We start from the raw sequence: 15,474 nt of genomic DNA on the forward strand, positions 1-15,474 counted from the left end.
TAATTACTTCTGTTTCGTTTAATTAATTTATTTCGAACCAAGTTAATCCTTTTTCTTCATCCTTTTATTTTTATTTTTTATTTTCTTTCAAAAATCTTTTATTTTTTATTTTCTTTCTTTCTTTCTCTCTCTCTCTATTTCTTGTCACTACAACTGGAATTTACCCCTCTTAGGTACAAGCTTCTTTGTACTAAATTTTTACGATACGATGCGCGTGCAATGTCATTGTCGTCAGTCGGCCCGTCATGTCATTTTTTCTTTCTCTTAGAAAAAAAAAAGAAGATAATGTTTATGGAATAGCCGTATAGTCAAAAAAAAAAATTAATTTTGAATATATTTGAAGAAAGTTATGTTTTTTTTTTCTTTTAATATATTATAATATATTAAGAAATTCATGTTATATAAGTTGATACTCAAGAGTGAGTAAGTGAGTGGGTGAGAGAGTTATTTCAATTGAAGTATATTCAAAAAATTAAACATCTATGATGAATTTTGAATTTATGGGTAAAACGTGATGTAATTTAAGATACCGTAATAGATTCGTATATCTCATCCCCTTCCCCATCATTATGGAAAATTGTTAGGTCATTTTCTATAGAAAAAGAAATGAAATCTAAATGAAAAATTTAAAAAAAAAGAAAAAAAAAAAGAAAAAAATCAATGATGAAATCAATCTAAAGTATGAAAGATCAAAATAAAATATCTTGAGAATTTTTATTTTTATAAATGGTCTGAGAAATTTTTACGGCCATAGACTAAAAAATGGTTTTTTTTTAAAAAAATTATCAACATGTGCGGTCAGATTTTCATCTCTTTAGAATAAATGAAAAAAAAAAAAAATGGAACCACGAAAATTGAGAAAGAAAAAAATGGTTTATTCATTCAAGAATAGAAAGAGAAAGAAAAAAAAAAGTCTTGGCCTTCTAAATGAAAAAATGAAACAAAAAACAAAAAAAAACGAACCAGCCAACTAACTTATGAAACCTCGAATTAAAAAAAAAAAAAAAAAAAAAAAAAGATATACTTTTTTTTGTAAGTTTTTTTCCCTTTACTGATACCTTTTTTGGGCTTTATTTTTGAATTGAATTGAATTGAATTGAATTGAATTGAATAAAAGTAATATAATGATTTGATCAAAATGAATTATTCAAACAAGATTCTCTTATATCATCACTACTCTTAAATCTAAACCTAAATCCTTTTAAAATACGGGAATTGGAGACGGGGTGTGTGTATATGTGTATATGTGTGATGCATAATATGTTTTTGTTTTTATGATTAAGTGTACTTTATGGTAGTACCTGACTTAGTACCTATCCCAAGAGGGAAGGCTGATTCTTTGGGAAGCACAGAAGAAGCAGCAGCAGCAGCAACAACAACAATAACAATAACAACAGCAGCAGCAGCAATTGTAGGATAATAGCAGCGGGCGGCAGAGATGACAAACGACGGCGCGTATAAAGTAAAATACAAAAGAAGTATCATGAAAGGAGGGAGGGGTGGTTATTGAAATATATGGAAATAAAAAACGATTGAAAAGAGTTGAAAATGTCGTCAAGTATATCTAGGCCTTTAAAAAAATAGAAGTTTATATGTAAATATAGCACAAAGGTAAGATAGATATTAGCGATTGAATGATTTTTTATGAAATTTTTTTTTTTTTCCCAATATTAATTTTACTATAAGATAAAAAAGGATTTGAAAAATGACAAGCAGATTTCAATTTCATGTTTATTTTCCAATCATATATTTTTTTTAATGTTGGCAATTAGTGTTGATTCAAAGACCTAAAAAAAAAATAAAAAAAATAAAAAAAATAAAATAGCAAATCTGGCAGCTGATAATGACCAGGCCTAGAAAGATATATTATTATTATTAATAAGCTTATTGTATTTTTTTTTTCTTTTTTTTTCTTTTTTATTTCTGCCCAAGTTACTAGGCCTTTTCATTAAAATTGGAGCTGTGGTGTGTGTGTGTATGTATGTTTGGGAAATAAACGAAAAAATAAACTACTTTCTTAAGTGGGCCAAATAAAAATAAAAATAAAAATAAAAATAAAAAATTATTGATGGGAAAATTCTCACACTAATAACAATAATAATAATAACCAATATATATTTATATATATCCAAAAGTTGGCTCTTATCTCAGCAATAAAATAAAATTCCTTTTTCAAATAAATACAAACTGTATACGGTTTTTTTTTGTTATTAATATTATTCTCAATATTAAAATAACCCATTGGCTTATTTCTCTTATTCTTAAATGGTGAAAATATATCATCGGTTATACAATATATTAGGTATATATATATATATATATATATATATATATATAATTTGATATTGAATGTATGCACATGAACTTTTAGTTGATTGTCTCCAATTGCGACTTATGCGATTGAAATGGCTAAAACAATATTCTAAAAAAAAATAAAAATAAAAATAAAAATGTAAGATTATTTTTTCCTTTATTATCATACCGAAAGAAATTGGTTTCAAGTCAATAATATTAGCCGACATAAAGTTCTTTTTTCTTATTTTCTTATTTATTTATTTATTTATTTATTTTTGATTTACAATATTGAATCATCATAGTAGCCAATTTCACATTCTTATATATGCTCATCACAAGTATGAGCTTTGTTTCTCTTCAGTGAAAGCTTTTCTTTCTTTTCATATTTAAATTATAATATACAAGTGAATCTCATTGGATAAGAAATAGAATTAATGAATATTAGAATTGTTATTGTTATTGTTACAACTATTTAACATTATCTAACTCTTCTTTTTTTTTCTTTTTCTTTTTCTTAATCATCATCTTCTTTACCATCAATAGTTCTACTGCTTCTTAATGGAATTTTTTTTCCAATAATGTCGGTTGGTTCGGAGCTTACGTAGAATCCCGTGCCTTTTCGTATATATATATGAAGCTTTAGAAATAAAACAGATGGGGGAAAAAAAAAAAATGAAAATGAAAAAAGAAACGATTTCATGTTGATTAAATTTCATTCATAACAATAATAATTCTTTCTTTTATTCTTTTATTCTATACATTTTGTTTTTTCCTTCTTTAAAGAATTTTGAGTTTTCTTTAGATGTTCCCTTAATGAATAAAGAAATCTCCTTTGTTTTTTTTTTCTTTTGCCTCATTCTATTTCCGTGTATTTATATGATATTTTTGTATTCATGGTGATATGTATGTGACCTTCAAGTAGACTAAAAAAAAAAAACCATACGGCAAAATACATAAGTCTATTAGAAAAACATGGGAAACCCGATCCGAATTTCTTAGTGGAGGAAATCAAAATAATAATAATAATAATAATAATAATAAATACTACATCACACAAGAAGAACCTAAAAAAAAAAAACCTTTTTTTGTTTGATTGTTGCAACTGTGGCCGCCCTGTCAATTAGTCTCCGTACGTGAGTGTGCGTACATATATATGTGTGTGTGTGTGTGTCAACATTGGAGAGGGAAAAGATTTTGTTTTTTTTTTTATTTTATTATTTTAGTTTTAGAACATAAAAGAAAATACTTAAGACTTCCGTGTTTTCTCCGAACTTTTTTATTTTTAGTAATTCTAAGGCGTAACTTAAGGTTAGTGTACGTTGTCTCAAGTCGGATCTTTTTTTTTTTTTTTTTTTTTCCTTTCCTTCCACCCCTCCCCCATACTTTGACAGATTTAAGCGCCAGGTTCGGAAAAAAATTTTTTAAAACTTATGACCGACGACATGAAATTTAAAGTTTGTCGTCTATATTTTGTTTTTCTATTTTTTTTTTTCTTTCTTCTACAGCCTTCTTAAGTCTTATGTCGTTTATAACCAGTTGTGTCTTTCCCCGGAATAAATGGATATACTTTTACCATAATACTTGAAGAGATGCGCCACAACATCACACACCACCAACATTTGAAGAAAAGAATACAATAGATTTTTTTTTTTTTTTAAAAAAATTGTATTTAAAATTATCTTCAAAAAAAATTTGGCGGCTCTTTTTTTTTTTTTTTTAATTAATTTAAAGAAAAATTTATAGTTTATTTATAGATTTCATTTTCAAAATTAATGGCTTAAAAGTGATTAAATTTCACTCAATTGGATTCTTATGAGTGGCTCAAGATCATAACTCTCTTTTCAAGTTTGACATATTTTTCAGAAACTTGAATTTGAACTAACAAATAGAGAAAAAAAAGAACTCGGCGGTAATTTTTTTTTTTTTTTTGAAAAAACATTTCTTTTAAAATATTTTTATTTTACTGAGGGAAGGCATGTCTCATGGTACTTTTGAAATTTCTCGGTTATTTTTAATTCCTTAATCCAGAAAAAAAAAATAATAGCTTCATCATCCCCAATTATAATCTTGAATTCTTTTTTTCTTTTTTTTCTTTTTCCCCCGGTTAAGTTTCACATGCACAAAGACGCAAACATAACCCACAAAATGTGCGTACATCGATAAGAAACTCTAGACGAAGATCAATCAAAAAAAAAAATATGGTGATGACGGTAGTGGTCGTTGCTGTGGGGTCAGATCGAGGTGAAACATTGAAAATAAAAGTCGCATTTTAAAAAAAAAATAAATAAATAAATAAACAAATCATACATGGGCGCTTGAATACGGATAGGTGAAGAATTTATAAATGAAAAAACCACTCTTTTTTTTCTTTGCTCTATGTTAGTATACTGATAATATAACGTCAGAAAAGTCTTTCAAATAGATGGAAACATTTTGATTTATTATTATTATTTTTATTACAAATAAAAGAATAAATTTTAGTTGGTGATCAGTGGAATTTTTACTTTTAATAGTTTTTTTTTTTTTTTCAAAGAATTTTTATTAAAAATTAATTTTGGTTTCTTTCTACATCGCTTTCTGATACTTTTAACACCCCATATTTAAAAAAAAAAAAATAAATAAATAATAATAATAATAATAATAGAAAAGGTCTACACACGCCTAATCTAAAGACTTGGAAAAAAACTTGTATCAATAGTTTTATATTTTTTTTTATAGACAAAAAAAAAAAGACTTTAAAAAAAAATAGGTATATTAATACGTACCTTTGCTACAAAACAAAAATGTTTTAAAAACCTATTTACTTTTAGGCCATAAACATTGGCATAATTTTTTTTTTTTTTAATATTGGATATATAAAATATAAGGGTGATCATGATGATGATAATTATTCTAACAAACAAATACATTTGGGGGGGGGGGAAAAAAGAAATTATAATAAAATTTCACATTAAAGAAACTTCAAAGTATAAATTTGAATGGAAAAAAATAAACTGTTTTTTTGTATTTTCACCATCAAAATTAAAATACAAGTTTAGTAAACTTGGTAAACCTATATATCTTTTATTTTTACAAAATCTATATAGAAAAACCAATTTAAATAAACTAAAATACAAAGAGACATGGAAAAAATTTAAAATTAAGATTACAAAATGATAAGCATAAATTTTGTTTAGAGTCGATTGTATATCTTTTTTTAGGGGTGAAAATAAACAGATACATAAAGTATATCAATTAAACTATACAGATATAAAGTGTAGCAATATACACTTTATTTTATTTTATTTGCAAAGTATTATTAAAGAATAGTGAAATGGTATCATTGGTTTTGATACGTTGTCTTTACGACGAAAAGGGGAGAGAGAAAGAGGGTTGTTAATCTAGATACATTTTTCAAGGTATACTTATACCATGAAAGAGTAAAAAAAAATTAATAATAATAATAGTAATAGTAATTAGAAAAGAAGATATGTGCGCAATGATAACCAGAAAATCAAAAGAAAAGTTGCAAGTGCACGTTTTTATAAGCAAGATTTGTTTCTAATTAGAATAATATATATATAGTATATAAATAAACAAAACCCAAGAATGATTAGAGGGGAAGATTTAGTTTGGGCCTTCTTTAAGAAGTTTGAGAAATGAAGGTATTTTTGAGTAGTACTTTTACCGGAAATTGGAACAAAAATATGAATTTAAAAATAAAATAAAATATAAAAGGCCATAGCAAAAAAAAAAAAAAAAAAAAAAAAAAAAAGAGGTACTGTAATGATTGTGCGTTGTTGGAGATATTTACTATTAACAAGTGAACATTGCTTGGAATTGGGAAGGGAAGAAGAAGATTGGTAAAACATAGATGTAATTACATTAGTATTTATTTTTCTATCTTGCTGTTTTTTTTTCAATAAAAATATATATATATGAGAAAGTTGGGATCAATAGAAGTATGAATTAATTTTATTCATTAATTTATTTATCTATTAATTTATTTATTAATCTTTTATTTTGAAAATTGTGCGTTGGTAGTATAAAAGAGTCATTTGAATTGCTTTGCTTTTAGTGTGAATTTTTTTTTTTTTTCTTTTGAAAAATATTCAAATCATAGCAACTTTTTTTTTTTATTTTTTATTTTTATTTTAAAATCAAAATTAAAAAAAATTAAAATAAACATAAACATAAAGTCTGAGAGCGGGTTTTAGTATGTATGTTGACAAATATGATTTTGGGGTCCCCCGAAAAGTTTCCCAGGGTTTCCGTTTTATGACTTGGGAGGCTGTGTGTTCGGATAAGTCTTGGTCATAAGTCTCTTTTAGTTATATTCTTTGGTGCATATGGCTCATACTGAAAAAAAAAATCACTCTTTTTTTTTTTTTTTTTGTGACAAATCTCAGCCTTTCCATAATATTTTTTTTTTTTTGATTTTCGCAAAAAAAAAAAAAAAATGTTAGATATTGACAAAAAAAAATTTTTTTTTTCAATATTCTGTTTATATACAATCTGCACATTAAAAATTTTTTAAAAATTAAAAAGATTTGAAATATTTCTTTTTTTTTTCTTTTTTATTAAATATAAAACTTATTCTTTTTATTTAATTTGTATCTTTTCTTTCTTTTTTTTAAAGAAAAAAAAAGGCAAAATTTTGATTTACAGTTGTTTCCATAAAAAAAAAACAAAAACGACCCTTTATTTTTCGTTTCTCGTCAGAATGGTTTCCTAAATAGGCATTCCATATCCAGTGTAAGAAATATTTAAAAAAAAATTTAAATAAACATAAAGATAACTTCTTGGTTTTTTTTTTTTTCTTTTTCCCTTTTGTTTTTTCTTTAAGTGTTTTTACTTTATTCATATTTCAAATTTACACTACAACTATATATAACAGATTATGTGAGAGGCCCTTTTGTTTTTTTTTTTTTTTGCATTTTTGATGTGCAATCACTTTTTTTTTTTACTTTCCTTTTTTGTAGACACTATTTGATTGAGCAAACTATTTTAAAAGCTTCATAAATGTTTTTAACTGTGCGGGGTGTGTGTGTGTGTGTGTGAACAATTGTATATTATATCCTATTAAAAAAATCAATGTAGTTGATTGGCATTTCAGACTCGTTTTTATTACTTAAAAGAAATTATTTACTTTATGAAAACCTTCAATCTATAAAAGTTTAGTAAATTGTTTGATTTTACTAAGACACCTTGTTAACTTTTGTTTTTTTTTTTTTCTTCTAGGCCTTATTTATCCCTATTGCAGATATTGCTAGTAACAACCCAAGTCAAGTCTAAAAAGCCTTATAGTTAAGTGGCGGTCAGTGAAACGAAAACTTTATCACATGCATTAAAAGTTTGTAAGAATGAAATAAAATTATGTAAAAACCCTTTTGATAAAAAAAAAACAAAAAAATAAAGAGAGATTTCAGGAATAATAATGAAAAAGATCAACAATAGATATAGATTTAAGAGCTATTATTATTAGGGAATAATAATAAAAAAAAATAATAAAGTAAAATATAGATAGTTTAAGTGCGCCATTTTGAAAGGAATGATTGACATGATAGTTTAAGCGCTATACTTAAGAGATTGAGGAGCAAAAAAAAATAGATACAAGGAATATTGTTGATTAAGAGAATAGATGAGTTTATAATTAAGTGAAGGAAGATGATGGAAAAAAAAAAAAAAAAAAAAAAGAGAAGCAATCGAAAGTTAATTCAGGGAAGAAAAAAATATGGAATGAAAAGGTAAGGTGGGTGAAACCACTGTGAAAGGCTATTAAAATAGATTTTAAAAAAAAATGAAAGAAAGATGATCGACAAGAACAAGTTATTAACCTGTAAGAAGAAGAACAAGAACAAGAACAAGAAAAAAGAAGTTATAACTGTAAAGTTATATTAGTTAAATGATAAAAGAAAGGGCTAAATTGATTGTATAGTTTCTTGCAGCGGCTGAATGAGTAGAAAAAAAATTAGAATAAAAGAGAAAATTTTAAACCTTGATTATAGGAGTAAGAAACTAACAAAAATAAACAAATAAATAATCAAAAGGGTTATTTGAAAATTGGAAAAGAAGAAGAAGAAAAAAAAAAAAAAAAGTAAGAAAAGAAATGAGAAGGTTTTTTTTGTGTACCTGAGAGGTTTGTCTGGGGAAAGATTGGAAATTGGTTAAAATAGAAGAATAGGAAAAGAAGAAGAAAAAGAAGAAGAAGAAAGGATCAGGGTTATATTTTTTTTTTTTTTTTTTGGTTCATACAATGAAAAATAAAAAAACTAGATAGAAGACCTATTTATTTACAAATACCTATATACTATGGACATTATTCTTTTTTTGATTACACTTTTTAAAAGGTCATTCATTCATTGCCCAGTAGTTTTTTATTTTATATATGCCTCAATAAAGAAGGGCTTCTATGACTGGTTAATGTTGACCCTGAATCCATTTTTAACAGCTAGGTAGATTTGTTATTGCCCGCAAATATTGTTTTTTTTTTTATTCTTTCTAATTGAAACTCGGCCATATTTCCGGTTCCCTTCTCGAGTATATGTTGTTGTATGTTGTATATATGGTATATATATATATTAAATATAATATATAAAGCATAGCTTTTTTTTTGGGGGGAAAGAGAAATGTTCCCCTTTAATTTGTTCGATATAGCAAACCAGAGGATTTCTTGTGACTGACAGACTTTCTTTCTTTCTTTCTTCCCCTCCCTTTCTGTTCAGGTTCTGTTCAGTTCAGGTTCAAAGAGCGCGGTTTGAACCCTCGGTTGCACAGCCGGACGGCCCGCGGCCGGTAGAGGAAAAATAAAAAATAAATTAAATTAAATTAAATTAAATTAAATTAAATTAAGAAATTATTAGGGCAGTCTGAAAAGTACGCAAGATGGGCGGTTGTTTCATTTGACTAGATTGAAGAGAGAGATAGTTCTAGAAGAAAAGACTTAAAGATTAAGACTTGAGTCTTTGGATGCATTGTCTGGCTATAACGGTCCGGTTCTTCCACTTTTGTTGTCCCACAAATAGAAGGAAAAAAATAATAATAAAATAAAAATAAAATAATAATAAAATAATAATAAAATAAATAATAAAATAAATAAATAAAAAAAGAAAAGAAAAGAAAAGAATAAACCGGCTTTTTGGGCCATTCACAGAGCGAGTTGGCTGTGCATATATTTAGTGGACCAAAATTATTTCTAATCATTAAATGACAATTATTACTGTTATAAACTGGCATTTTCTTTTTTTTCTTTTTTTTTTTTTTTATTTATTATTTTATTATTATTATTTTTATTTTATTAAAAATTAAAGGTTACTCCAAGGTAACTTGAACGTGTTTTTTTTTTTTTTTTTTTTTTTGTTACCAGACTTTTATAGTTAACGGCACAGTAGCAAACAATACACTCCCAAACATATATATATACACATACAAAACAAGCCGGGTGTCGGAGTCCCCGTGCGGAACCCCCGACTGACGGCTGCGTTAACCCAGCCAATGGCTCTGCTCTTCCAAACCCGCTCAAAGGCTCCGCAACATAGTTTTAACTCGATGCAGGACCCAACTAATTATGTCCAGTATATGGGACTTATATATATATATATATATATATATATATATACATATCTTTAACATACACTCAACAACAGTACACTAAACTTTATGGACCCGGGGTTACCCCGGTGCTTCTTTTTTTTTTTATTTTTTTTATTAACAATATTCGTTGTTCATAATTATGATGATGATTATGATTATGGTTATGGTTATCTTTAATAGGGATAAAAAAAAATTGATAGTAGGAAGTGAATTAATAAAGAATTGTTATTATTTTAAATATATATATATATATTTTTTTAATATACTAAGCAAAAAATTCTTTCTGGTTAATTTTTTTTTTTTTTTTTTTGAGAGGCCGTTCTGTAATTGTTTGTTGTTTGTTGTTGGTTTGTGCCTTGATAACCGGGACTTATTATATGCCATAACCCACATTTATTTATGTCTTGACCCGGCGGCGGGTTATAAATATATTTGAACTTCCCTCGGATTTCCTTTTTTTTTTTTTTTTTTTTTTTACTTTCTTTTTTCTAAATTTTTTTTTAAAAAAATTCCCAATTCTTATTTATTTCTCTTGCTATTCAATTTTTCTACTATTCTAATATATACATTTTAACAATATCTCTTTCTTCTTCTTCTTCTTCTTCTTCTAATCATCTTTAAAACATTAAACACACACACACACACTTTCATTGCCAATCGACCATTTATTTGCCTTATAAATACCACACCAATTCTATAGTTATTTCTACATTTCGGTCTTCAATATACAATAACTTTCATCACATATCCTAATTCCTTAAGACCTCACTCTATATCCTTCTAATACCTCCCATTCGTCCTTTTTTTTTCTCCCTCTTCTTCTTCTTCTTCTTCTTTTTCCTTATATAAAATGGTCTATATTGACGGTGTCAAATATGCCTGTGAAGTAAGTTTTCTTTCCTTCTTTCCTTTCACCTTGTTACTCAAATACTAACTATCCTCAAGCGATGTATTCGTGGTCACAGAGTCACAGGCTGTAATCATACAAATATGCCACTCACAATGATCAAACCAAAAGGTCGTCCTGCCACACAATGCGCCCACTGCCGCGAGGCCCGCAAAAATAAGTCTCTTCATGCCCGCTGTAAGTGCTCAGGAGGAGCTGCAGGAAAACATGCTTCCTCATGTCCCTGTCATATCGATAAGGACCTCTGCACATGTTCCAAAAACAAATCATCTTCAAGACGATCAGCCTCTGCATCCAAAATACATCTCACAGCTGCTGCTGCTGCTGCTGCAGTCAATGCCGTAGGAAGCTCCTCTACAACAAGTACCCAATCTTCAACATCAACACCATCTTCCTCCCAATCTTCCAGCTTTTGTTGCTCGCAGCAATCTCAGTCCCAGCCAATCTCAATTCCTATGGCCTCTCAATCTTCCATGATTTCATCTTCGCCTCCACGCTCTGCTCTTTCTAAAGCTGCCCTAGCTGCCTCAACCGGTGGGTCTCCGGGTGCCAGCGGGTCCTCTTCTGCTGCGGGCTTTGGCGGTGTTCGCAAAAGTTCTTCTCTCCCTAAACATCACTCTTCAGGACCTTCAGCCTCGCACCATCACCATCACCTTACAGTCAATACTAAGCACTCCTCAAGGTCTCTTAGTAGAAATGCAGAGGCCCTTGCTTTGACTCCCACTTCACCCATTCTAAAATCTTCAGGAGGTTCATCGGCTTCATTAGTCGGTCTTGTAACTACTAGTGGTGGTGGCGGTGGCGGTGGCGCAGGAAATATTAATCACAGTAATAGCAATGGGCCGTTAAATCTTAGTAATTCATCTTCGTCACCCTCTTCTTCAACCTCCCGAAGATCCCGTAGAACCGCTGCGGCTTCCAACTCCTCTCCTTCGATATCTGCATCTACCAGTAGTAATAACAATACCTCTAATTCACGAAACAGCGGCTTGCTAGCGGCCAAGCTCGGGTCCTCGGTATTGTCGTCACCATGTGATGGGCCACACCAACTCTCGTCTCCTTCAGCATCAGAAGACTCACCTCCAATGTTTAACTTTAATGCATCAGCACCCATAGTATCTTCAACAACGGCAACAACATCTTCATCATCTTCTTCTTCATCCGCCGCCGCCGCCGCTCAGGGTCCCACAACAACTAAAGATGTCCCTTTATTTTTTAACTTTATGGGTCAACAAAATAGTATAGGTCAAGGTGCTTCTCAACAGCAGCAGCAGCAGCAACAACAACAACAACAACAACAAATGTATAGTTCGGCTACTGTGGCAGCAGCAGCAGCGGCAGCAGCAGCAGCCACCAACTCATCATCGGCTTTGACTACAGCTGCGCCCTCTGTTCTTGATGGGTCAGGCACTGTGGCCTCTGGCGATTTGCTTAACTCACTCGACACGTTGCCTTTGTTTGCCACATCTCCTGCTTTCCGGCCCTCAGTCAGTTCCGCTTCCGTTCCGATTAATACAAACAATAATGACCAGTTTTCTGCCATCAACAATAACAATCTACTTTCGAGTTCTTCGGCTTCTCTTGCTCAAGACCTTGGATTTAGTGGAAGCTATGTGAGCCTCCCTGGATTTGTAACGGCAGCTAATACTGATGGGTACGTGTCGGATGTAGACCCCCCGCTTCAATTTTCGTATGCGTCGTCACTTTCTTCTTCGGCCGGGGTCGGCAACACCTCCGTTAATAGCAACCGTCGCTCACTCCAGTCGAAAAGAGGAGGCAGTCGAAATTCTTCTTCCTCAAACAATAAACTTGATAATGAAATTTTGGAGCCTTTGAGAGCTCCATCTCGCAATACTCATCGTGCATACTCCAAGGTCGGCGAGGTCGTTGTCAAGGCAGAGCCAATGGATGATTGGACGCTTTTGTCACCTAATGATGACTATGAATTGCTCCAGGGTTCCGGGTCGGGCCGAGCTGGACTTTTGGACTTGGTAGAAAATGCAGGCTGCGGTGGCAGCTCGCCTACAACATCATTATTGGCAACCCGGTTGGGTGCTACCACAATTGATTCATCTACAGATTTGCCGAAACTTGCCCAGCAAGCTCAACAGCAACAACAGCAGCAGCAGCAGCAGCAACAACAACAACAACAGGTTCAGCAGCAACAACAATACTCATCTCCAGGAAATTTCGAACTGTCGCCGGGCCCAGATAGCCCTGCGGCTGGACTACCATTATATCCTATTTTGACTGTCAACCGGCCACCGAAGGATGTGGATCTTGCTACAATTTTAGGTGACAAGCAACAACAGCAGCAGCAACAACAACAGCAGCAGCAGCAGCAGCAGCAGCAATTAGCTCTGCGTAAGAACAGGTATGCTACATCTGCGGCCACTTTGAGTGCTGGCGGTAGTTTGAATAATAGCGGTGCTACTGATAACTTGTCTTCTTCTTCAACTTTGTCGACCCCTGTGACTCCGGAACAATTGGATATTATGGTTGCGGAGCCTCAAACATTACAGCCTACTGATGTGTTTTCATTTCCGTTTGATGCGGATGTTGTAATGGGTGGTGGGGCGGCCTCTGCAGGGCTGATTCCTGGGCTTGGATCGTCTTCATCAACAGCAACATCTATGTATACGTTTAAACAGGGGAATAATAATGGATTTCAACAACAACAACAACAGCAGCAGCAGCAACAACAGCAACAGCAACAGCAACAGCAACAACAACAGCAACAGCAATTGATTGAAGCAGCAGCTGCAAATAATTCGAATCAAGCATTTAATGCATTTACAGGATATGAGGGATCACTTTCACCATTGTTCCAGACAGATGACATGGAGTATGAGACATATGATGGAGCAAATGCAGGAAATGCCTCTGGAGATATTAATGGATTGATAATGAGTGGGAGTGGTAGTGGAACTGGGTTTGGAAGTGGCAGTGGGAGCATGTTTTTAAGTAGCACCAGCAACACATCTGGAGGGTATAATGATATGTTCCCCCTTGGTCAGAATGTTTAAAAAGAGCAATGTGAGAAACGATGGAGGTGTTTTTAAGGTTATTATTTTTAATGATGAAGGTTTTTACGGGGAAAGGTATTATATATATATATGTATATGAATATATATATATATTTGCTACAGTGTTTTTTTTTCGTTTTTGGATCAAGATAAAGAGAAAAAAAAAATTGACTATTCTTAATTTAAATATAAAAAAAAAAAAAAAGTGAAAACAATCAGTATTGATTTTTGAAATGATTTCTTTAAATAAATAATGTGAAAAGATATGTCAATTTTTATTTTTTTTTTATGGATGACAAAAATATAAAAATAAAATTTAAAATTTAAAATTTAAAAAAAAAAAAAATTTTTTTAAAACATGATTATTAATAATGACATAAGATTTAGCTAATATAGATTTAAGTCAGACTTTTTTTTGCCTTGTTGTTGTTGTTGTTGTTGTTTTTTGTTTTGCTATTTTGCTGCTGCTGCCTACTGCTGCCTACTGCTGCTGCTGTGACTGCCGCTTCAAACATACCCAACAAAGTTACCTAAAAAGCAACCATAAAAAGTGATTAAAAAAAAAAAAATTATCTTATATATCAAACTCCGTTGGATTATTTGTTTTTTTTTTTTTTTTTGTTATTTTTCTTTAAAAAAAAAAAGGAAACAATAATTAGAATGGATTAAAAATTGTATATTCAAAAGTGTTTTTGAAAAAAAAAAAAAAAATGTTGGTCTAGTTATATGGCCACCACAAATATTACAAAATGAGTGGCTTATTTGATGACCAAAAAAAAAAAAGCTCCTTTGCTAATTGCTAAAAGATTTAAGCGAAAAAGAAGAATAAAGAAAAAAAAATAAAAATAAAATAAATTGGGTTTGGACAGAATAAAAGAGAGGAAGGGGAATGGAGTATAGTTAAACTGGGATTTTTTCATTAGATAATAATCAAAGTAAATCTACAAAGATTACGGAAGGAAATTTGGACTAACAAGTAAATGAATGAATGAATAAATGAATGAATAAGTTTTTTTGTTAGAGCAAATGAAAGAATGTAAATTGCCAATTTTTTTTTTATATCAAACAAATTTATGAGAGAAGCAAAAAAAAAAAAAAAAAAAAAAAAAATAATAATTTAATAAATAAATAAAAAAAAAGGCAAGGCTGTGCAGGAATCGTTATCGGAATACATAAAAAAATGGTGTTTGTGTGTGAAGGAGTTAACAAATAAAAAATAAAAAAAAATTAAATTAAATTAAATTAAATTAAATTAAATTAAATTAAATAAATTAAATAAATAAATAAATTAAATAAATAAATTAAATAAATAAATAAATTAAATAAATAAATAAATAAATAAATTAAATAAATAAAATTTTTTTTATTTTTTTTGTGTTTTTGTTAAAATAAACTCGGAATTACTTGATCTGGGCAAAAAAAAAACGAGAGAAAGTTTGGTGGTGGTGGTGGGTGTATGAAAGAAGGGGGGGGGCAACAAAAATAAAAAATAAAAGGGTTTGATTTGATGTCAGATGAGAAAAAAATTAATAATAATAATAAACAACAAAGTTATTTATATATATATATATATATATATATATATATTTATACATTTTAAAAAAAATATATATATAGAATAAAGGAATTGAAAAGAGTTGTTCATTTTGAATTTGTGAATGAATTTTTTTTGTA

General features: G+C 29.9%; 1 protein-coding gene across 1 annotated transcript; it reads left to right on the forward strand.

The window, feature by feature from the left end:
• Positions 1 to 10,869: 10,869 nt before the first annotated feature.
• On the forward strand, positions 10,870 to 13,800 carry SAPINGB_P006415 (uncharacterized protein; the record flags this gene model as incomplete). The annotated part of the gene is made up of 1 exon (XM_032001126.1): positions 10,870 to 13,800. The coding sequence occupies one exon, from the start codon at positions 10,870 to 10,872 to the stop codon at positions 13,798 to 13,800; it is 2,931 nt and encodes a 976-aa protein (XP_031857017.1).
• Positions 13,801 to 15,474: the final 1,674 nt, after the last annotated feature.

The sequence above is a fragment of the Magnusiomyces paraingens genome (genome assembly GCF_902498895.1).
Source record: "Magnusiomyces paraingens strain CBS 517.90 genome assembly, contig: contig5, whole genome shotgun sequence".
NCBI lineage: Eukaryota > Fungi > Ascomycota > Dipodascomycetes > Dipodascales > Dipodascaceae > Magnusiomyces > Magnusiomyces paraingens.